General features: G+C 16.6%; 2 protein-coding genes across 4 annotated transcripts in view; one reads left to right on the forward strand and one right to left on the reverse strand.

Moving 5' to 3' along the window:
- Positions 1-24,055, reverse strand: LOC107996950 (retinol dehydrogenase 12). Of its 2 annotated transcripts, XM_062084045.1 has the most exons (6): positions 23,785-24,054; positions 12,044-12,122; positions 6,935-7,239; positions 3,942-4,061; positions 2,755-2,968; positions 1-735 (listed from the first exon to the last, which is right to left on the reverse strand). In XM_062084045.1, the coding sequence occupies exons 1-6, from the start codon at positions 23,900-23,902 to the stop codon at positions 585-587; spliced, it is 987 nt and encodes a 328-aa protein (XP_061940029.1). In that variant the 5' UTR covers positions 23,903-24,054; the 3' UTR covers positions 1-584. The 2 variants fall into 2 exon arrangements, with proteins under 2 accessions (XP_061940029.1, XP_061940030.1); XM_062084046.1 differs by lacking the exon at positions 3,942-4,061 and having other exon boundaries at positions 23,785-24,055.
- LOC114577415 (cytochrome P450 302a1, mitochondrial) overlaps positions 1-25,370 on the forward strand; it is a 93,677-nt gene that overhangs the window by 56,302 nt on the left and 12,005 nt on the right. The gene's annotated exons all lie outside the window — the stretch shown is intronic.

A 25,370-nucleotide genomic window follows, 5' to 3' on the forward strand; every position in this document is an offset into this window, starting at 1 on the left:
TTTTATTAAAACAAAATTTTATTTTTAATATGGTTATTATTTACAAATATATATATATATGTATATATGTATAATTTAACATCTTACAATATAAAATTTATTAATAAGTTAATACATATCAAATTTTTTTTTATATTATTAATATAAGTTAATATATTTTAAGCTTATTTTTATGATTAAAGCAATAAGAAAATAAGAAAATAATATATATATATGTATATTATTATAGTTATATAAATTACAACTTTAGTTATAATTTGAAATTTCTTTACTTTGTTTTTAATTTTTTTTTATGACATATAAGTTTAAAGATATAAAAATAATCTTAATGTTTAAATCTATCCTATAATGTGAATATTTTAAATAAAAATATTCATATAGTATTAATATTATCATATTACTTAAAATTTGGAATAAAAATATTTAATTTTCAAAAAATTGCTTCTTAAATACTTATTTTCTTAGTGCAAAATTAAATAAATGACATATTATAAAAAAACATTAAAATTGTTAAAATTGTTAAAATTGTTATTTGCTGTAACAATTGCATTTATATAAAATTTTACAGTAAAAGTATTTTCTTATTACTTAATTTCTTTTTTAGTTATTATTTTTGATAGTTCCTTAAGTCCAATGTCTGATAACAAACCGAGTAATTCACAACTATATTTCCATAATTGATTTGCTAATTCAGGATCACAAGCTTTCATTGATGGATTTACTACTCTACAGTTGCTGAGGAAAAAATAAATTGTAATATTAAATAATAAATTTTTCATATATGTATAATAAACTAAGGTAAAGTACATGATGAATAAATAATTTTTATTAATATTACATTAATTTTAATGCGTAGATTATAAATTGTAGAGAAAAAAATCTCAGAAAAAAATTAAAAAATTTAACTTAGAATGTTTAGCAACTTATTCTGAATAAAAAAGATGCTATGAATTTTAAATTATTTGTTATTGATTTATTAAAAAATTATTAAGAAAAATATTTTATTTATAGATAAATAGAATAAAGCAACAATTCTTTATTCATGTATTATTTTATTTTTCTTATCTCTATATTATAATAGATGCATAATAATATAATAAGATATATAATAAATGTTATCTATATATTATAATAAAAACATTATAAATTTTTTTTTTAAATATTTTTCTTCGATATTTTATCATTTGTCATTATATTTGATATTAATATCTGATATTATGCAATTTATTAATTCTTCTTACATGTTTTTAGATTATATGTGTCAGGTATAAGTTTAATTTCGTATAACGGAGAAAAGATTGTGGCAAATGAAGAAACTTATTCAAAAACTAATTTTCAATTATATTATACATTGTAGTAGATGCAATTTTTATTCCCGATTTTATATACAATTTGTACATATGAATTTTATGAATATGTACAATGTTATAAAAAATGTATAAAAAATAAGCGTAAAGAATATCATAACATTCTACACTTCTAAATCTATAAATAAAAATTTATGCAAAAATCATTTTATATAAAATGACTTTAATCTTGAAATTCAAAATCAAATTTTTTTATGTTGCATCAAATTTTATTTTATTTTTTATAGAATTTTTGAAAATTTTCTTGAAAAAAAAGTTTCATTATTTTTCGAATTCATTTTATTTATAATTTGTTTTTCGATTATTTGCAAAACAAAAAAAATAATTATTGCATATAAAATTTTCAAATCTGTCATTCTATATCTCATATTTTTTTTCATTCTTTTTTTTTCTCTTTTTCTTTTTCATTATTTAAAAAATATTAAATTTATATTTTTAAAATTCTTTATATATATAATGGAACCTGTTGTCATGCATCAATTCAAATGATTTAAATCAATGATTGATACAAAACTAAAATATCATTCTATCATTTTCAGACTTGTGAAAAAGAAAATAAAAGAAAGAAAAGATATGAAATATATGATGATAGATCTGGGATATTACATATTACAAATAATAAATGTTATTTTTAATCAATATTTTAATCAAATTTAAATTATAAATTATAAATAAAATGAATTCGAAAATTAATAAAACTTTAATGTTCTTTTTCAAAAACAATTAAATTGCAAACCATAATTTCTTTGAAAATTTTTTATTTTTGCAATGCAATAAAAAAAATTGATCTTGGATCTTGGAAATTCATACGAATTTCTATATTTCAACAAATTTTTATATCATATATAATATCTGTTATTATTGTCTCTCAAAAAACAATCTTCTTCGAACTAGCTGACTGAGACATCATTATTTTATCTCTATTGTAATATAAGTTATTGAAGTTTATTTTAAAAGAAATAAGAGCAATAAATTTAAATAATTTTTGCACAAACATTGAGAACAAGAAATCCTTAAAATCTTAATATTCTTTTCATTCTGAGAATAGTATATGTGGAAAATATTAATAATTAATAAAATTTATTCAAGTTTTTAAATTTTATTTAAAACATTAAAAATATTGAAAATTATAAATTTAAACTTTTTGCTATGCGAAGTGTTATGAAATTTTTTTTCATAAATCAATAACAAATAAATCTAAATTCAAAATATTAACTCTTATAGTGATCGTTCAAATTAATTAAATCATTGCGTATGTAAATAAAAAATAAAAATATTTAATTCGTTATCAAATAAATATTATTTAATATACGCATTTAATATATATATATATGTATCTCATTCATTGTCTAAAATTCATGTAATTAAGTATATATAATAAATTTACTCATAATATAGGCCACTTTCTTTTCCTGCATTTTCATCTACAGCACAATATATAGTTGTCTGAGCACCTTGCTCCGAAGTTTTCATTAAAGGATTAATTAGCGATGATATTAGTCGTGCACCTCGAAAATAAGATGCATCCAAATATCGATTAAGTTCCGTTTTTACTACTCCAGGATGTAGAGAATATACATTTATATTTTGAATTCCAGCAGCTGAAAATATATTAAAAAATAAATTATACATCACGAATTTATTACGAGAATCCAAAATATGTTAGATATTACAGACATGTTAAATATTACAAATAACTTAAAATATGATTTCAAAATGTATGTATAACTTTATAATATAAAATAATAATCATCTTTGTATGTATATAAAATAAGACATTAATCATAATATTATTAATTATAATATGATATAATAATATGATATAATAAGAAACAAATTAATCATAAAATTTTTTTAACCGAGTTTTTTTTTTCAAAAAGTTCGAAATTGATAAAATATAAAATATAAGAACTCGAAACTTTTCGAAACTTTAATAATGTTTCTTCTTGTAATCTAATTAATCTATAATTAGTTAACATAGAAACATAACGCATAAAATTCATGAAATTTATTTTTTTAATGAATTTTTTTTATTGATCAATTTAATGTTAAATATAACTTTTGTCCTTAATAATTTATTTACAAACATAAATACATAATAAATTAGATTAAAATATTTCCGCATAATCCTATAATATAATTTGATTTACAGTATTTAAAAAAATTGTACTAGAACACTGATCACAATAATTAACAATCAATAAGTTGTTCTTTCACTTTTTCAAAATACAGCAATGGTTTACATACTTCTTTTATTTTCATTGATATTTAAAACTTTTAATATTTTATATATAAAAACAATTTTATATAAAAAATAATAAAATATAATATATACATATATATCTTAGAAAAAGTAAAGAATATTGATTCAATTTAATAAAAATTTGGAACATTAATCTTAATGGACATAATAATTACTATTATAATAAAATTTGCTTTTTTTTTATTAACAATTTCAAATATTGAATTCAAAATATTTAAATAATCAATTTAATATCAAGATAATTACAAAACTAGAAAGAATGTTTATTCATAAACATTCTTCTGTTATATTTATTATTCTACTATACTTACCACGTAATTTGTTATTCAATTCTTTAGTAAATAAAATATTAGCTAATTTACTTTGACAGTATCCTTTTATCGGAGTATAGCAATGTTCTAAATTTAAATCTTCGAAATTTATATCACCATCTAGGATAAAAAATATATATAAATATTAAAATTAATAAAAGTAAAACTTTTATAGGTTAATTAAATTTTTTAATAGATAATAGAAAAATATATTTAATTAATAATATAAGTAATTAAATATTTTTTAATAAATATCACAATAACATATGTTTCATTATATGTATAATTGTATCAGAGAGATTCATTAAATAGTCAGTCCATGCTCAATCCTAATCTATGTGTGCATTAATTAGAAATAATAATAAAAATAAAATTTCAAGAAATTATTTTATACATTTGTTATTATTTATATATGTTATTTTATACATTATACATTTTGTTATAAAAAATGAAGAGTTAAATCTAATCAATATTTAAACACTTTATTACAAAAAACAATGTATTCAAATTATTATTTTAATATGGAAAAATAATAGTATATTTTTACTTTTAAGATTAAAAATTTATATATCTATAAATTCTATAATAATCTTATACGAACACGACAGAAATAATAACAAAAATATATAACATAGTAATGATATATATTTAATGAATAAAATTAGAGATTTTTTTATTATCTGTACATGATAATCAGGAATAATCATCAAAAAGTTTTTATTATCTCGCATTTTCTATAAAATGATAATAGAATCATTTGGCATTTTGAACAATTCACATCTAGAAAACATTAAAAGAATGCTATAAAAGGACTTTCAAATATTACTATCTAGAATTAATAGAATTGTTCAGTTAGTCAAAAAAAGTGCGATATATCAATTGTTGGATAATAATATATGATAATAATATATATATAAATGTAAAACAATTTAGAGATATTACAAATATTAGAAGAATCGATATATCATTCGGATACAATTTAATTAAAAAATTAATACTATATTTAAATATTTAATTATTAAAATTAATAATACTATATACTATATTTAATTACATCCAAAATTAATTACATCCATTTTAAAAATGCTTTGACATGACGCCGTGAACATGATGAACATAGTGAATGTGATATAGTGAATGGGACTTAAGATGACATTTTCCAACTATGTCAATTTCAATGGCAATCAGCATTATTTTACTTAAGAAAAATTATTACAAACTTGCGGATCAATTCTAAGAACAGTGGACTTTTTAAACAGGATTCTAATTTACTTCTAGAAATTTTCCTCAGATTGGGAAAATTGGATTGGTTATTCAATCAAGAGATTAGTCCATGATATTATTAACCGTTTGTATACCTTATCAAAGACCCGCAATCTTGCGAAATAAGCATAAAGTAAGTTTTAAAAGACACAAGTTTTTAGTAGAATTTAAAGAAATTAAAATTTTTTTAATCTTGAAATCTTTCGAATTTCTGAACTTTATAACTTTTAAAACTTTTTTAACCAGAAAACTTGTAAAACCATCGAATTTTTTAACCTTTGAATTCTTGAACTGTATAAGCTCAAATTGACAGAATTTCTTAAAATGTCATTCAATATTTCATTAACAGATAAACTTTACTCTTGATCATTTAAATTAAAACTTTGCTAACAGCGAACTTTGTAATGAATAATATAATATAAAAATAACTTTGTAATAAATAATTTTATTGGTTATCATAAATATATACTATAGCTTCATGATTTATAAAATCCATTCCATCTTGTACTACATTGATATATAGTATTAATATTAATATTGGCGGTATATAAACTTTTAAAATTCATAACTCAACAATAGTTTTAGAAGATAGAAAATTATGTGCATAAATAAAAAAAGAAAAATATGTGATAAAAAAATATGGGATTTTATTAAAATTTTAAATATGATTACAAGATAATTCAAGATTAATTTTAAAATCAAACATTTATCACAATATATATTAATACAATATCATATAATTTTTATCTTCTATAATATTTTTAATATTTATAGAAATATTTGTACATATTCATTAAAAGGAGATATATTATATAGTATTTTATATATTATTATATATAGTTATGAAATTTTATAATAATGTTTTAATGTAATTATGATGGGATTGTTCAGTGTGAAGTCGAAAAAAATCGTAAAGCTTCGTTTTAATTTCAAATGTCACTTTCATACTTATGTTTGCTATCAATGAAAAATCAAAATAAAATAGTAAGAATGATTAATTGATTGTGTAAATAACAAGTGTGAAATAATATATAAAAGCAATTTGAAGTTTTGTAATTTATGTTTAATTGAAATTATATTAATTATATTAAGAATTCAGTAACATTGCATTAAAAACTGGTAATGTTGAAAAATGAATGAATCTTTTAAAAAAAAAATTATGAAAATTTTTTGAAAAATTGGTAGAGATAAGACGTAGATTGATTGTTTATGATTTTTTAAAAATTGCGAGAGTGGTGATTAATTTTATGTCATTAAAAACACACCATAACGAGAAAGTATTACTTTTAAATTAATGGTTACTCTCAAATTTAAAGTTATATCCTTGACTCTAGCCAAAGGTTTAAATTCTTGAGTAACACAGGAAATTACTTATTTAATAACCATGACAAACAATGATCTTATGAAGCTCAATTCAGATAATACATGTGAAAAAAGTTAACGCATGAATTCTGGATTCATGATCATTACAATTAATTTTAGTTTTAGAAAAGAAGTTTTTCATAACATTATTGTTGGAAGAATCACAATTTCGTGGCTATTTAAAAACTGGAAGTATTAAAGCGTAAAAATGTAAAAAATTTAAAAGAAATTTAAGAATTTAAAAAATATAAATATAAATTTTAAGAAAATAGAAATACGAACATAAATTAAAAATTCTGTGAATTATGAATCGTTTGTATCATGAAATTAACGAAAAACAAATAATAATAATAATTATAATAACTCACATTTATGTGCAACTGATGAAACGTTAATTATTCTACATCCTGGCCCAGATTCTTCTATTTTCGGTAACAATAGAAGTGTTAATAGAAAGTGTCCCAGATGATTAACTTGAAAATGAGTTTCAAAACCATCTTTTGTTTTTTCAAATGGATGTAAAAATACTCCTGCATTATTAATCAATATATGAATATTCGATTCGGTTGATAATAGATGTTGCGCACATTTCTTGATATTTGCAAGATTATTGAGATTCAAGTGACAAATTTCTAATTCTCCTAATTCTTCTTCAAGATTATTTTCTTGAGTTCTGAAATTGTATGTATTATAAATATGATTATTTATTAAGTGATTATTTATTATTCAAAAAATTTCGATTTGATTATTTTTATTATATTTAATGTATTTAATGAGACTTATTTAATGAATGAAAGAAAATTTATTAAAAACTTCAAATAAATAATAAAATATAATATTTATAATCAATAATCGATAAATCAATAAATTAAAGTAATCAAGAACTAAGAAGCTCGAAAACTTTTAAATTAGACAATAAAAAATATCTGAATAAATCTCAGACAATAAATTATATCTCAATAAAATTATATTTTAAAATAAGGTTTATCAATAAATAGCAAAAGAAAGATATTGAATTTCAGATATACTGTTTTATCTGAATCTATTCTATTATTTATTGTAACATAGTAATGGTAAAAAAAAAACAGAAAAGAAAAGAAGAATATATTTTTTGTCATGAATTTGCAATTAAATAATTTTGGAATCATTTTTATACAATAATTTATATTTAATAATTTTATTATTAATATAAATTTTAGTAGTTTTTAAAAAAAAATTTTTTTAATTTTTTAAAATAAACTTTAATAAATTATTATAATAATTTTAATGAAAGAATTTTTCTAACAATTGTTTTTTTCAAACATTTATTTGAAAAAGACAAAACGTCAAGTTAGAAAAATAGCATACAGTTTCTCAATAAATATTTAAGAATTATGACATAATATTAATTCTAAAAATATATTGTCTATAAATTTTTCTCAAATTTTGTTATGAACTTTCTAAATAATATTTTGAATTTATAGTATACTATAAGCACATATATAGCATATAGTATACTCGTGAAGAATACAGCAGATAAAATGTTACAAACTTTTTTTTTTCATAATTTATAAATATTGATATAATTCTTTTTTAAATTAAATGATATATAGGAATTAATCATTAGAATGAATTAGAGTAAACAAATTTTTTAAGATGAATTTAAAGATGAAGAGTTTATCTTTTTTTTTTCTTTAATTCCATATTAATTTCTTATTATTTAAATAACTACGATCGAAATTTAACATAATTAACAATAAACAATAAACAATAACATTATTTGAAACATTTTTTACATATAATCAAAAAAATTATAATAAGAAATTATAATTTTTACGTACATAAAAAGATATAGAGAAAAGAATTTGATATTTGAAATCAATAAAAAATTTGGCGATAATAATATAATATAATATAATATTATTTTAAATTATTAGATTACTAAATTACTAAATTACTAGATGTTTCTAATCTATATTAATTCTAATCTAATTCAAATAAAAGAAAATAAACAGATTTATATATTGTTATATCTTAAAAAATCATGTGTTATTATTTGCTAATAAAAAAATTTTGATACAATAATAATTCAAAATATTTTTCTTTAATTATTAATTAAAATTTATTAATTAATCGTTAATTAGAATATAAATAATTAATTCATAGAAGAGAATGTAATGTAATCAAATGATTAAGTCAATGTTTTGAATATTTATGGCATTACATCAAATATCCAATAAGCAAAATAAATATATTTTACTCAAAAAATAATTTCCAAATAATATATTTCTTAATTTTATTAGTATATATATATATATATATATATATATATATATATATATATCATTGAAAATATGCAAAAATTTCTTTTTTCTTTTATATTCTTTTATTAGTAAAATATTTAACTTTCTTAACTTTCTAATTCTTTAATTATACAGAGTAGAAAAAATATTTCAAATAAATATTATTAAACTTGAACTTATTTAATTTTAGAAAAATTATACCGATATCTACTAGTAATTTCGAAAAAAATAAATGTTATTTACCTCGATTTTTATTTCTATACAGAATAGAATAAATAAAGTTACAAGCTGTTTTTTGTTTAAATAGTTTAATAATTTTTTTTAAAACTATTAAAGATATTGATTTGAAGGTTTTAAATAATGTAAAATGATTAATATTTTAATGTAAAATATTGTGAGAATGAGTTTTTTAAAAATGAAAAAGATGCTGATTTAATTTTTTTAAGTGCATGTTAATTTTTCGAAACATAATATTCTGAAAGATATTATCAAATCTAATAATTTTTATCTAAAACTTTTTTTTTATTTTGTATAAAACATGAAAGACACTGTTTTTATTCTTATAAAACTCATTTGCAAAATATTTTATATCTTAAAATATTAATTTTTCTAACATCATTTAATATGAAAATTTTAAATTGATATAATATATCATTTTTTATTTTATGTTAACATTATAGTTCACTATTGGTTTTTCAATATTTAAAAACATATTTCATATATCTTCTTTTCATTTCCATATACTTGATATCTTTTTCTTAAGGACTCACAAATTTTCTTGAAAATTTCAGATTTCTGTTGAATTATTTGATATGTTAAATTTAATTTTGTTAAGTAATTTATTAAAGAATTAACATACTTCTATTATGAAGTATACATAAAAATTGAATAAGAATATTTAAAAAGCAAATTATAAACTAAAGAAAATATTGAGAAAATGCGATATAAAAACTAATAATAATAATAATTCATCAGGATATTAAAATATTAAGAAACAATTGAGTTTTCAATATAACTTTTTTATTTGAACAATAAAATTTAAATTTAAATTTAAAATATATAATCATAAACACGAGGAAAAAAAAATGATTTATAAATATTTTCTATGAAACATATACATATTTTTACATTTTAGAATTATTGATACAATATTAATCATATTCAATAATTAGATTTTTTGTAATTTTTAAAAATATGTTAATATATATTCTATTCAATTTTATATGATTATTATTATAATTCTATAGAGATTTTGACATTTAAGTGTATACATGCATTATTAATATACGCAAATATTAATAATTGTTCTTTTGAAAAATTAAAGACAACTAAACAATATCTAAAATTGAAGATGTTATTAAGATATTTTTCAAATCAAGTGAATTAGCTATAGCATTCGAAGACAAATTCTTAAGTATTTATTGCTCGGAAATTTATAGTTCAAGTTTCTAGTCAGTTGTATCTGATTTTAATTTGCGATTTTTCCATGTCGTATTTGAAAACTTTCATATATTTCTTTATTTTCTTTTTTTTACTCTAAAAATTTATTTATTCCAAGAGTACTAGAAAGAACAGCTGTAAAAAAATATTATAATTATATGAAAAAAAATAAACAATTTCTATATAATATCATATATAATATCAAAAATCAATATTTAAACTTATTAATATTTAGTATTCAGTAAAATTATTCGAAATTTTTAAATTATAATGCATTATAAATTATAATGCATTATATAACTATTAATAAACACAAGATAATATTTTGCAATAATAATAAATACTTTTTAGTATGTTTTTAAAAAAAAATCATTTTTCTTAAATTTCTTGTTTAAAATAATAAATTCGCTGTCAGAATTTATGAATGCACAGAAATGTACAATTTTAAAAACTTTAAATTGATTTATGTTTCAGTATATAATGAAAATCCACTGAAAATAGTAATAAAGAAATTCTTAACTATTGAATGCAATTTAGTTAAAATTGTAAAGATTCCATCTGAAAAATGTTTTTAATGACTCGACTCAAATGATCTTTTTCCTATTCGTAAATTTTATTATCGGAAATTTCATATCTCAAGAGTAACAAAAATTAAAGTAACATATTGCAAACACGGAACAATATTTTAATCATAATTTTATGAAATTTATATTTATATATAGAAGATTTGAAAAAAAATAGCAATATTGTTTTTAAAATTTTGAAAAATAATTTAAGAGATATTAATATTGAATTATATTAAAAAATAAAATAATATATTGGAAAATTATATATAATATATTTTTTTAATATTATTATATATTATTATATATATTATTTATAAAAAATAATATATAGAAAATTAAAATATTTTTATACTAATATATATATTAATAGTTTTCTCTCATATTTTCAAATATCAAAAAATATCAAAAATTATTTTACAAAATTTATATTATATCGATATTATATCACTGAAATCTTTTAATATTGAATCATAAAATATTTATCTCTTCTTAATTTTAAACTTAATATTACAGTATCATAATAAAAACATTGAATTGTATAAACATTTTAATATGAATAAAAGAATCTTAAATTTTCATTGATTTATTTTACAATTAATTTTAAAATTTGTATATTGTTGTGTCATCTATTTCAATCATTTTAAATCATTTTTCTATTTATAAACATTACAAAAAAATTATTTTATCACGGTTTCAATTAATGTTTGATTTGAACGCAGTTGTATACAAATTAATATTTGTTATTTATATATATTATTTTTTATATTATTTATTATAATTTATATATATATATAAATAATTAAATAAATATATATTATATATATAAATAATTTATAATATTCTTATATATAATACAAATATATTTTTATAAAAGATATATTTTTTATATTTCAAATAATAATAAAAAAAAATTAATTATACTATTCACATATACTATTCGATAAATTTTAATTTTTTTTAATATAATAATATAAAAAATATTAAAAATTATATAAATTTTTAATTATATAATTTTTGCTTTATAATATATTGCTTTATAATCTTCGATTTTGTAATCTTCGTTACAAAATTAGATGTTAAATAATGTAATTAAAAAAATATATAATTATAAAAAATATATTAAATTTCTATAATATATATAATATATTAAATTATATTAAATTTCTAAAATAAAAAAATTTTCAAATACTTTGAAACATTTTCCTTTATATCATTCACTGCTTCTTTTGCTTTATTAATATCACGACATGCTAAAATTACTCGGCCACCTGAAAAAAAAAGATCATATTATTTTCATCAGTATAAGAATAATAATTAAAATAATTATATGCAAAAGTTTTATTTTTTTATTAAATATTTAAATATTTAATGAATAAAATCATTTGTTGAATTTTCCATACTTTATACAGAATGTTTTTCATATATATCTGCGTTTTTTTTCACTTCGAAAATAAAAAAAAAAGTAATAAAAATATTACGATCATTGACACAATCAATTGTGCAAAATAAAATAAATAAATAAAATAAAAATTTATTTAATAAAGTTAATTTAATAATAATTTAATAAATAATCTATAATTTTTAAACATAAATATTGCATAAAATTATTAAACATAAATTTTAAACATAAATATTTACATAAAATTCAATTCTAATAAAATTCTAACAAAGATTGTATTTAAGATTGATATTAAGATGTAAATAAGATTGTAATAGTTTTCAATAAAATACAAATTTTTTTTAATTTTTTTAATTTCCATTAAAATATAGCCATAAAAATATATTATATTTATATTATCTCTATGTATTATAAATATAATTTGATAAAAATATAAATATGATTTATTTATAACTTTTAATAACTTTAAAATTATTCTAAAATAATTTATTCTACTTTTAAAATTAGTCAAATAATAAAAAGAAATTTTAATAAAAATAAAATTAATGTTTTTAAATTTATAAACTAATAAATATAATAATAAATATAATAAAATGTATATATATGAGTATATAATTTATAATTATTTATAATTCATCTTTTTTCTTATGCATTATAATGCAAATTTGATTGTAAAACAATAAAATTTAAAGTCAAAATATATTAATTTTGTTTTTTTTTATTGAAGTTAATTTTTAAGTTAAGTTTTCAATAAATATATTTGTTTAATTTAATATATTTTGTTCGAGCAAAAGTAAAATTGTGCAAATATTGTAAATAAATATATTCATAAATAAAATTATGCATATATTATCTTTTTATTTCTCTTTCTTTACAATTTTTTCTTTATAAATTGATAGTCTCACAATATAAGTAATTTTGTTTCAGATAAAATAAATAGATGTATATGTTTGAACACAATACTATACATTATATACTAATATTGTCAAATATATACATCTATTACTACAAAAATATATCCATTTATATATCATATATTATAGCGACAATTTTTTATGTTGTTCCAACTAAGAAAACTAAGAAAATTGACATTTTCATAAGAGGAGAAAGTTGTTAAAATGTCAATTTTTACAAAATATTTAAAAATCAAAATTAATAAAGGAATACTTAATCTATAAATTCATATTGATATTATAACATCAATAAACTAATAAATAATTTAGTTTTAATATGAAACTTTCGATTATAAATTAAATCTTATATTTAGATATTAAACAGATGATACAAATCCTGAAAATAATGTTATTTTTAAAAAAATGAAAATAATGTTATTTTTAAAAAAAGAACTTTTAAAATTATATATTTATTAGAAATACTTCGGTATGATTAAAGTGTGAATATAGTCTTGGAATTTAAAATATTTTTCAGTCACGCCAGTCTCAACGATAATTAGTATCATCCTTGAGAAGAATTATTACAAACACTTTTCAATATCTTAGGAACAGTGGATTTTGTTGCTAAGCTAGCCTCTCAGTTTCATTCTGGAATTTTTTTTAGATTATAGGAATATCGCTCAACCGTGAAGCTATTAATCGCTTATGCACTTTACTCGCTATCTCACTAGATGATCATGAAGGAGTCTTTAAAAAGTATACGAGTATTTTGGAAAAACTTTAGAATCTCAGAACTTTTTCAATATCGCAATTTTTTGAACTTCAGAACTATTTAGACCTAAGAAATCAGAACCTTTAAAATCAGAATTTTAAAACTTTGTGAATTTAGTGATAATCTAAACCTTCATTAATATATGAATTTTGATCATCTTATAATAGAATTTGAACAGAAATCTTTGTAATTTTATTATTATATACCATAGTTCCAGGAACGGATTGGAGTTAACATTTTATAAAGCGCAATTTATATTATTTTATTAAAATAGATTAACAGTAATGATATTTATATTTTGAAATATTTCTATTGATTTAATACAAAAAACTAATATAAAAGTATATAACATAAAAAATTATTTAAATACCTATTATATCTTTTATAATATTTTATTATTCTAATTAGAAGCTATTTTATAAACTTAAAAATTAAAATATATCAAACCCAAAATATACACTAATATATATTAATATTCCCCCTTTATAAATCGTGTTAAATTTTTAATATGAATTCATACAGCTGAAGATACAGTTCGAAATTTTAAATCTTTCAAGACGCATTCGAACTCTTCTCAAATATATACAAATATAATTTTATTTATTTATATAAAATACATGATTCAATATTAGTTAATACTTATTAGATTTTTGAAAAATTTATATTATAAATATTTGAATTATGATATTATTATATATTATTATAAATATTTATATAATAAATATATAAATATATTATATTATAAATAAATATATAAATGTTGAGAAATATTATTATAAATTACAAGATTGCAAAGATCAATACTATATTTCACAGTTTATTTATACAAATGATATAAATTTATTTAAATTATTCATATATATCTGATTTCATAATAGATGATATTTAAATAAAGACACTTATATGTAAAATGTAAAATATGTGTATGTATAAGATATTAATTCATATATAATATCTTTAAAGTATCAATTTTACAGATGAAAAGTTAATATATAAACGATTTAATTTTTATAAAACGAAACGGAAATAAAATAATACGTATCATGAAATTACTTTTTTATAAAAGGATAGAATTATAAATATAAAAAAATAAGTATTTATTTTTATTATTAAAATTACTTTAAGAAGATAAAATCAATTCTTAAATACACGGTTATTTTCGATTTTATGTTATAATTGGCAAATTATAGAAATACAAAAAAAAAGAAATAAGAAATACAAAAAAGTTTTTTTAGATAAAGATTATTTCTTTTCAAGAATTATCATTGTAAAACAGTAGTTAATTATTTATACAATTAAAAAAAAATTATAATCAATAGTTTAAATAACTATGTAACGATAAAAAAATAAAATATTTTTTGTTTGTAATAAATATAGCTTTGTTGTGTTATGGAATTTTCAAAATAAGAAAATTTATGTTATGTACTTCTGTCTTTTATTTTATTTAATAAACATTGGATTCACAAATAGGAATAAAAAAAAGTTTATAAATAAATATTTTATTAAATTTTTTTATTTTTTTACGTAGATAATGGATGAAATACACAAATAAGAATTATGTAACTTGTTGCATCATGCACGTCATAGTATGATCGTATAGTATGATCGTATATGGAAAAACGAAATAGCTGTACAAAAACATTTTACAAAAAAACAAATTTCATTGGACTTTCAAAATTATTTGATTTGTCATTAATATATTCTCTCTTAAATACTATTACTTTACTAAGTAAATATAATATTCCTTCGTAAGAAAAATTAATCATGAATTAGAAATTATAATTTAATGAAATTATTTTGTGCACATAGATTAATGTTGTAACTTATATAATGTAATAATATGTAATTTATATATAAAAAATATAATAATATCAGTACAAAGTTCTTTTATATCTTCGGAAATTATATATTATATTAATAGATTATATCATTCTTAAATTTGCAAATATAATAAAAATTTATTTTATCTATAATAGTTATAGTTATTCAAACTACTAATTAAAACTGTTGTATCGTAACAATATATCAGCATATTCCAGATCATTCAGTCTCAAAATCTTAATGAAACATACAAGTGCTGATTTATAATACAAGCATACGAAGCTATTTTTGTAAAAAATAAAAGTTTTTAACAATAAATTAGATTTTTTTTCTATACTCAATGACGGCAGATATATCATAAACATATATTTTCTCTGAAGAATAATTCGGAAATAATTTGTGACAATCTCTTTGAATGAAATTCTTGCCCAAAAAACGGCTTCGAGATATTACGGATTTCATTATAAACATCATCACTTCCATTAAGAATTCAACGAAATTTCGTGCAGAAGGGATAGACATGATCAATTTGTTTCTTGATTTTTCAAAAGTTATTAATCAAAGATGCTGCGATAAGACATGCTAACGAGAATAAGCAACGAGAGAAGAGAATAAATCAATTTCAACAGAAAAAAATCGATCAAATTTTCAACAATATTCTCAAACAGATTCATTCATAAACTTTACTTTTATTTACTTTTCATTAATAGATTATCCTCATTTTAACAAGATTTAGCATCATTGAAACTGAATATATACAATCAATAACATTCGTTTCATGTTCTATTGAAATCGTATTTTTAAACTACTATATTTTTTAAATTTCAAATAATACATTGCAAAAGAATTTATTGCATTCTATATTATGGAATCTATTAATCATTTAATTTAATTAAAAAACAATGATTATATTAATATAAATTTAAAAAAAAACATTTTATTTATTCTATTTTATATATTATATATTATTATATAAAATAATAGTATATTTAAAGAATTCTTTTGAAAGATTGATTCTATAACATAAAACAAAAATTTCGATTGAAGTTTAATCATCAGTATTTTAAATTAAGTATTTTAAATTTATATTAAACAAAATAAAACGATAACAAAGTGAAATAGTAATCTAATAAAGAGAGAGAGATGACTTTATTTTTATTTCATTTCATTTAATACAATTTTAAATTATTTTTACTAAATTTAAATTTTTAAATATTAATGTAATAAATAAATCTTAACGGACATTTCTGTAATTTTTATATTTATTTTGATCTTTGAAATCGATTCTCCAAAAAATATATTTTTCCATAAATAATATATAATAAATTAACATATTAAATTAATATTAAATGTATACTTAATTAATCTGAAAAAGTATTTCCAAGAATTACAAAGAAATGTAAAAATTTTATTTATTAACAAAAGCAGTTTATATAGTAAAAGAAATAGTAATAAAGTATATTTATATATATTAATAATATAAAAAAATAATATAAAATAATATTAATAATAAAAATAATATGAAAAGAAAATGCATCACATTTATCATTTATTAAAAAATATAAAAATAAAAAAAAATTTCGAATATCAAAATTTTTTTTACATATATAAATTATTACTAATTATACATATATAAATTATTACTAATATTGTCTAATACATATTATTTTAGTAACTTAAAATAATTGAAAAATTATTTTTTAAAATTAATTAATAAATTTGTACCCTCAAATATATGTATAGAATTATGTCTACAATAATAATAAACTTTTAAAGTTTTTCTGTTTTAAATCAGTAATTATCAGTTAAATATAATAATTATTAATTACGTAAATTTCATGAGATTTAGAAATCAAGAATCATTCCATTATAAATTCTAATATGAAGTAGAATAAATTAAAAAAAAACAATACATTCATAAATATAATAAACTTATAAAATAAATACAATATGTATAAAAGATAAATGGGAAAAAATTTCGCGGAAGAAATATGAGTCTAATTGATATTAAAAAAAATACTTATTTTCACATACATTTTTGTTTCTAACATAAATTTGTTACATTGATTATGACAGAGAGAAACAATAAAATCTCAATGATCTATATCTAAACTTCACTGTATAAGCATAGAATTCAGAATATTTAAAAAATATTAATATAACATATTAATATAATATAAAAATTTTTTTATTTTTTTTATATGTGTAGATTAATTATGATTTGTAACAGTAATTTAATTTATAAATAATAATTATAAATAATTAATTACAAATAATTTTATATTCAAGTTAAGATAATAATTATATATAGGAATAAGCTAGATATATTAATATTTTATTAAAATAATTAATAGTTTCGAAAATATTTAAATTTCCAATTTAGATAATTATCTTAACATAATTTTATAAATAAAAGAATTTTTACGATTTTACATATTCAAATTATAGCTTTTCAAAGTACTATATATGTGGCATCAGGATTGTTAATAAAACGTCTTAAATCAAGCGCGAATAAATCTTTTTTGCTATGTCATCTATGAGTGAATAATAAATATTTCAGATTTATTATATATTTTATATTGTAATAATGTGCCAGACAACATCAGAAAAAATTCAAGATCACACGGTCATACTGCAGATAACAATCATAATTACACTTTTTTTTCCCTGCGCGAAATAAGCATAGAGAGGATTTTAAAGGATACGAGCGTTTTGATTTGAGAATTTTTCAACATCAGAACTTTACATCTTAGAATTTTTCGAACTCTTGAACTTTATAATCTTAAACGAATAAAACTCAGTGATAAGTAAATCATTATGCTTTATTAGCATATGAACTTTGGTTTTAAAATAGAATTTTATTAGCAAACTTTGTAATAATTCTATTACTATATACAAAAAATTCCAGAAACATGTTGAAGTTAATAATGATAAAATTTTGATTTTATTTGTATCTTATCAATCTTTTTATATTATTTAATAGTTTATGTGATAAAAAGTTGTAATAAAATGTAAATTTATAAAAAGTTATTTTTCTTTTTGTTGATACATTACATAATTAAATTAATTTTTTTTATTAAATATATAATAAAAATAATAAAAATAATAAATCATATATATATATATCTTCTTATTACTATACAATAATATTTATATTATATTCGTATTTTATTTATATTCATATATATTTCATATTCATTAAAATTTAATAGATTTCTTAAATTACTTAATTAGATTCATTTATTTTTCGTATTAAATAATATATAATAAATAATATGTCATATATATAAATATATTTATTATTATATATATTATATATTATAATATATAATATATAATATTAATATATAATAATATATAATATATAATACATTTTGAATTTTAAAGTATAAATTTAAATTCTTCATGTTTTTGATTTTCAAAACAATTTTTAAAAGTTATTACTTTTTTATAGAAATAATGCATTATACTATAATTAAAAATGATATCCGAACTAAAATTCTTAATATAATTTATCTAAAATATATAAATATTTAAATAATTAATAATTTTTTGTATTTATATTTTGAGTAAATATTATTATATTTATTATTATATTATTTAGTTATCAATTCAGAGTTCATATACATATATGTATTTAATATAAATAATTATAAAATTGATACATTAAAATTCTTTTGTGTATTTTGATATATTTATTATATAATATGAAGAGAAAGGACAAAAGTTTTCCAATAAATTTTTTCATCTTTTTATGTATACTATAACATATTTTATTAATGGCAATTCAGACTATAGAATTGTTAAATTATAAAGAATTATACATCAAGAGATCTGTACATGAAATGATTTTAAAGATTTACAATATATTTAATAAAGTCAAAAACAAAAATTCATTTAGTACAAGTAGAAAAAAAATATTTTCATTCTTATTAATATATAAATATATATTACTTATATCAATAAAAAAACAATCTAAATTAAATGACAATATTTAAATATTTATAAAACTTTTTAATATTCTTATTTTAATAATTTTTATCATTCATTGTGTATAGTTTAATTTAAAAAAAAATTACATATGATTTTTATAATTTTAATTTAGCAATTTTTTAATATTATTTTAATTATAATTAATAACTTTTCTCTGATATCTAATTAAAATAAATTTCATGTTTTAATAATATATACAAAAATTTTTATATTTAATCTTATAAATTAAAATTTAATCTTATAAAATATTACAGTATTTTATTACAATAAATTATATACAATATATAATAATAAATTTATTTTTTAATATAAGTTTTGAAGTATTTCTTGTTCTTTTTACTTATATTAATCATCTTCAATGTAATCAATTTTTAATAAAAGTTTATTGATTCAATAATATATCTTTTATAAATTATATAATTAATATTTAAATATTTTTTTATAAATATTTAATTTTTAAATATATTTTAAAAACATTATAATTTTATAATGATATAAATAAGAAAAAGAAAGCAATAGTCTCATTTAAGAATTATTTCAAAATTTTTCTTATATGTTTTTCAAAACAAATAAGTAAAATAATAAAAATTTATATTTACTGTTATTATTACAAATATGTAATAATATGTATATCTATATATATCTATAACAAAAATTTCTGTATATTACCAATGATCATTATTAATATAATAACTAATATTTTAAATTTTTAATAAAATTACTTTTTGCATCAAAAATAGCTTAATAAATGTAAAAAATAATAAATGCTCTACTTATAAAAGTAAAATATATTACATTAATAAGATTTATTTTATATCTTACTTCATTTCTTTTTCAAAATCTTTTTAGACTTTTTCACTTAAGAATATTTTAACATATATTTAAATTACATTATTTAAATTTAAATCTGCTAATTATAAAAATATAAATAATAGGTAAATTGTGTAAAAACTATTGACATAGAGTTTGAAATTCTGTTTATGTTGAAAATAAAATATATTAGATTGATGCATATAAAATACATTTTTTTTAAGATAATAATAATAACATATTTAACTAACTAAATTTCTACATAATTCTTCTATTTACTTTTCATAACTAATTAGTTTTATTATTTTATATTTATAAAAATCCAATATAAATTTTAACAAATTTTGAAATTCTTCTATAATTTTGCTTTAAAATGATTGAATAAAAAATTAAAAAATTATATCTAATTCTAATAGAAAATTTCTAAATATTTCTAAATATTTTTAATATATATGTTTTTATTATATTTTTAATAATCTTTATCACATTTTCTTTAAGTGATCATGTAAGAAATATCATTATCATCATTATTTATAATAATTGACAATGTCACAAATATAAGTATCTGATTAATATAATTATCTATAACAATTTACAAAAAAAATATATATATAATAAAACATTAAAATTATAATATTTTTTTATAATTATTTTTATTTATTGTTTTTTATTAATATTTAATATAATTTATATTAAATTTTTTTAATAGTTAATGTACTAAATGATAATAAGAAATTATATTATATATAAATAATATTCATTAAATTTCAATGATATAATTTAAAATTTTGAAAAAAGATATTATATATAATATAATATTTTTCGCTATTTTTCAATTTTCTATTTCTGTCAATATTTTTTCAAATTCTCATTTACAAATTAGTCTTTGAATAATAGTATTAATATATAATATATTAGTAAAATAGTATAATTACTATAATTAATTAAATAACAACACTAATAAATTCTATTAGCTATATTATATCAATAATATAATGTTTAATAATATAATAAATAGAATTTTATAAAAGTCAATTTTACAAATAATAAATTATATCATTTACAAATAATATTACAAATAATAATCATATCATTATTTTATTTCATAGAATATTGTAAAATTATAAATAATAAGTCTATATATATAATTTATAATTTATAAAATTACTAGTAATGAATTATTTTATATAAAGATAACATATTATTATATACAATTAATGATATTCTTACTATTAGATTTTTTCTCTTTGTTTTATAGTTATGCTTTTGTATGTATTTTTTTAATTTAATTTTGCACAATTCTGTTTTTATTATATCGTTTAGTATTCATTTAATTTTTGTTATATATATATATTTCTATTTTCAAATAATAAATAAAAAATTTATGTCAAATTTTTATCATAAAGCTTTAATTTTTGTTTTTTTAAATTTTTGATAGATTTTTTTTTCTTATTTTCAATAGATTTCATATAATTTATATAAAAGAAATTAATTTATATAAAAATATCGATTTTCATTATGAAATTTATTCAAAAATGTGTATGTAATAAATATTTACAGTAAAATTTACTAACTAAGATTTATTTATAGATTGTTGATTCAGATACAATGATTCTATCCAGCTAAACATTTTCTCGTATTTTAAATTACAAGTGTGTCAACCATGTTGTTTTAAATCGATTGGCATAATCGATTGACCTATATTATCTTATCTGTTTAAATATAGCATATGACATTTTAAATAATTATATTTCGACAAAAACATAAAATTATTTATATAAAATGAATCATTTAACTCTAATCATTTAATCTAAAATTTTTTATTTATTATATAAAAAAATAGAAACATAAGCTATAATATATTATAAAAATATTATCATGAAAATATAATTAAATATAAACATTTTCAAAATAAGCTAAAAAGATAAAAAATATATCCAAGAGACATAATTGAATGTATTATTATCAATATTTATGTTATAATAAACTAATTTGATAATAAAACAATTTTTAATGAATTACTTTATATAGTATTTTGAATGATATATTATTAAACATGTATATATACAAAAAAAGTTACCTGTATTAAAATGGAAATTTTTGTGGCATTGCTTATATATCACTTTTATTATTAATCACTTTATTTTCTCTTTTTTCATTTTATAGATTTACAATAACGACAAATAAAATAATTATATTTTATTATTGCAAAAATTGATTTAATAATTTCACAATAATTACATTATAAAGTATTAAAACAAATAATCTTTTCCTAACCTATTTTAATATAATAGTGTAAGTAATTAATGTAAGTACATGAATATATTTGATATTATATATATATATTGATATTATATATATATAAATAAATTTTTATAAATATCAAAATATATTGAAAAAAGTATATTAACAATTGATATATCAATATAAAATGTATATCGACAATTTCTATTAATATTTCAATAGTATCTATATTATTTATTTATATATATGTATATATGTGTAACAATAATAAATAAATATATAATGTATATAAATATTTTGAATAATAAATTGTTAATAAATAAAATATATTAACAAATTGAGAAAATGTAGATCATCATATAATTGATTTATTAAATGTAGCAATATTTAAAAATGATATACATTTTAACGTTCATAATGATTTTAGATTCTCTACTGATTTAATGTATGTTATATAATTATAATAAATTGTTAATGTAAGTATAAAATGTAAAATATATATTTAATGAAATAATTATTATTTTAAATCTATAATATTGAAGACATATCTTTTTTCTACGTTTATGACTCAATAATAGTATGATAATAGTAATGCAATATAAAATAATCATACATTATGCTATACTTTGTTTAATTTTATAATTTATGTAATATATATATAATATATTATATGTAATATACAAATTATACAATATGTTTATATCATAATTATATTAAATATATAAATAATTTCATTTAATCATATTTGATTTAATGTCAGTTAAATAAATCTTTATTTTAAAAAAAAATAATAATATATGCATGTATGCATAATATAATATAAAGATAATTTAAAATAAAATATAAAAATGATATGTAAAATAAAATTGTAAATATATATCATGTGAAATATCTAAAATGGATTATATAATGATATGTATGATAATGTAATTATGTATAAAATATTTAAAAATATTTTATATATAAAAATATTATTAATATAAATAATATATTCTTACCTCTTTTGTATAAATCTCTGGCTGTTTCTTTTCCAATTCCACAATTTGCACCTGTTATCACAACAGTTTTACCATTCAAACGATTATTACTTCTGCAATAATTACTAAAAAATCGCATGTTTAGAGCAAGTTTTAGTTTAATTACAACAATAAAATATAAAAGAAATTATTTTATTGAGAATCTTAATTAGCCTTCTAAAAGTAAAATTTTCTACTTTACGATCTCATTCACTTCACTGAACGGTATAACTCTACGGTATTCTGTACTTGATATCATGTAAAAGTAGTGGGGTTTAAAATAGCAATCATTCAACATCATGCATATATACATATGGTGTAATTTATTTTTTTATATATTTATAAAAATATTGATTTATTCGTTCTGTTATTATTAGATGCATATAAAATATTATAAATTATTTTTTTTGAAATCAGATGTGCAAAAATCGATTTCTTTTTATTTTCATTAATTAAATAATTCAACAAAATTTATTATTTGAAGATAATAAAAACAAATAATAAAATATTTAAAAAAGTAAAAATTTCAAATTTTTTTTACTTTTGGATAAATTTTACTAAATTTAATATTTATTTAAGAAAATATTTTTTTTATTTTACAAAGTTAAAAATATGATTTAAAAAAATTTATTTAAAAAAAATAATGAAAATAAATATTCTAGATGAATAGATATTTTATTAAATTTTCAAAATTATATTATTACAATATTAATAAGAAGAATGTTCTTTATGACTATGCACTAGCATAGGCATAAATGAGGAATATCTTATTAAAAAAATTAAAAATAAATAACAATAAAATTAAATAGAAGTAATAAACTATTAATAAATAACTATTTATTCAAATAGTTTTTATTAATAAAATAGATATAAATAAATTAAAAGAAAATAATATTTTTTAATTATTTTGTTCGATTAAAGTTTGAAAATTTGTTATTAGATCCTTATATATCAATAAACATAAACAATATCATAATTTATTAAATTTAGTAACAGTAGTACTATAAGTTACTATAAGTACTATAAGAAATCTAAATTTTCGAATTTTTTTATGAGATTTTTTTGAATCTAAAAAATGATAATATTTCAAAAATAATAATTGTGTTAAAGAATTAAAAAGAAATATTAATAATTTGATTTAAAAAATTTGAAAAATACGTAATTTAAATTTAATTCAAATACATAATTGAAAAAAGTATATAACAGCTTAATTCAATGAAAAGAATTGTTTATATAACAATATAATTAATGTTTCAAACATTTGTTACATGAAATGGTATTGATGGTATATGATATTTTTAAAAAATAGATACCAATCTTAATTACGAAACTATTCAAATTAAAAATTACAAAATGAAAGAAGCAATAATACAAATCGACATGATAGAAATAAAATAACAATAATAAAATAGAAGCAAATTGTTATTAACTTATTCATATTTAATAATACAAATATGAATAGAGACAGAAGTTTCATATTTTAAAAATTGAGTTATTGATGAGTATTTAATGATTTTTTAAATTCATTTTTGAAAATAAAGTTTCATTCTTGCATATAGAATAAAGAA

Source organism: Apis cerana, linkage group LG13 (genome assembly GCF_029169275.1).
Source record: "Apis cerana isolate GH-2021 linkage group LG13, AcerK_1.0, whole genome shotgun sequence".
In the NCBI taxonomy this organism is placed as follows: domain Eukaryota; kingdom Metazoa; phylum Arthropoda; class Insecta; order Hymenoptera; family Apidae; genus Apis; species Apis cerana.

Bases quoted from the DNA above. Each gene is read 5' to 3' on its own strand.
- LOC107996950 (XM_062084045.1), bottom strand. From the start codon at position 23,902: ATGCGATTTTTTAGTAATTATTGCAGAAGTAATAATCGTTTGAATGGT. The intron at 12,123-23,784 runs GTAAGAATATAT...TTTTTTTTTCAG, and splicing joins CAGAGATTTATACAAAAGAG to GTGGCCGAGTAATTTTAGCA. The intron at 736-2,754 runs GTAAATTTATTA...TTTTTTCCTCAG, and splicing joins GAAAGTGGCCTATATTATGA to CAACTGTAGAGTAGTAAATC.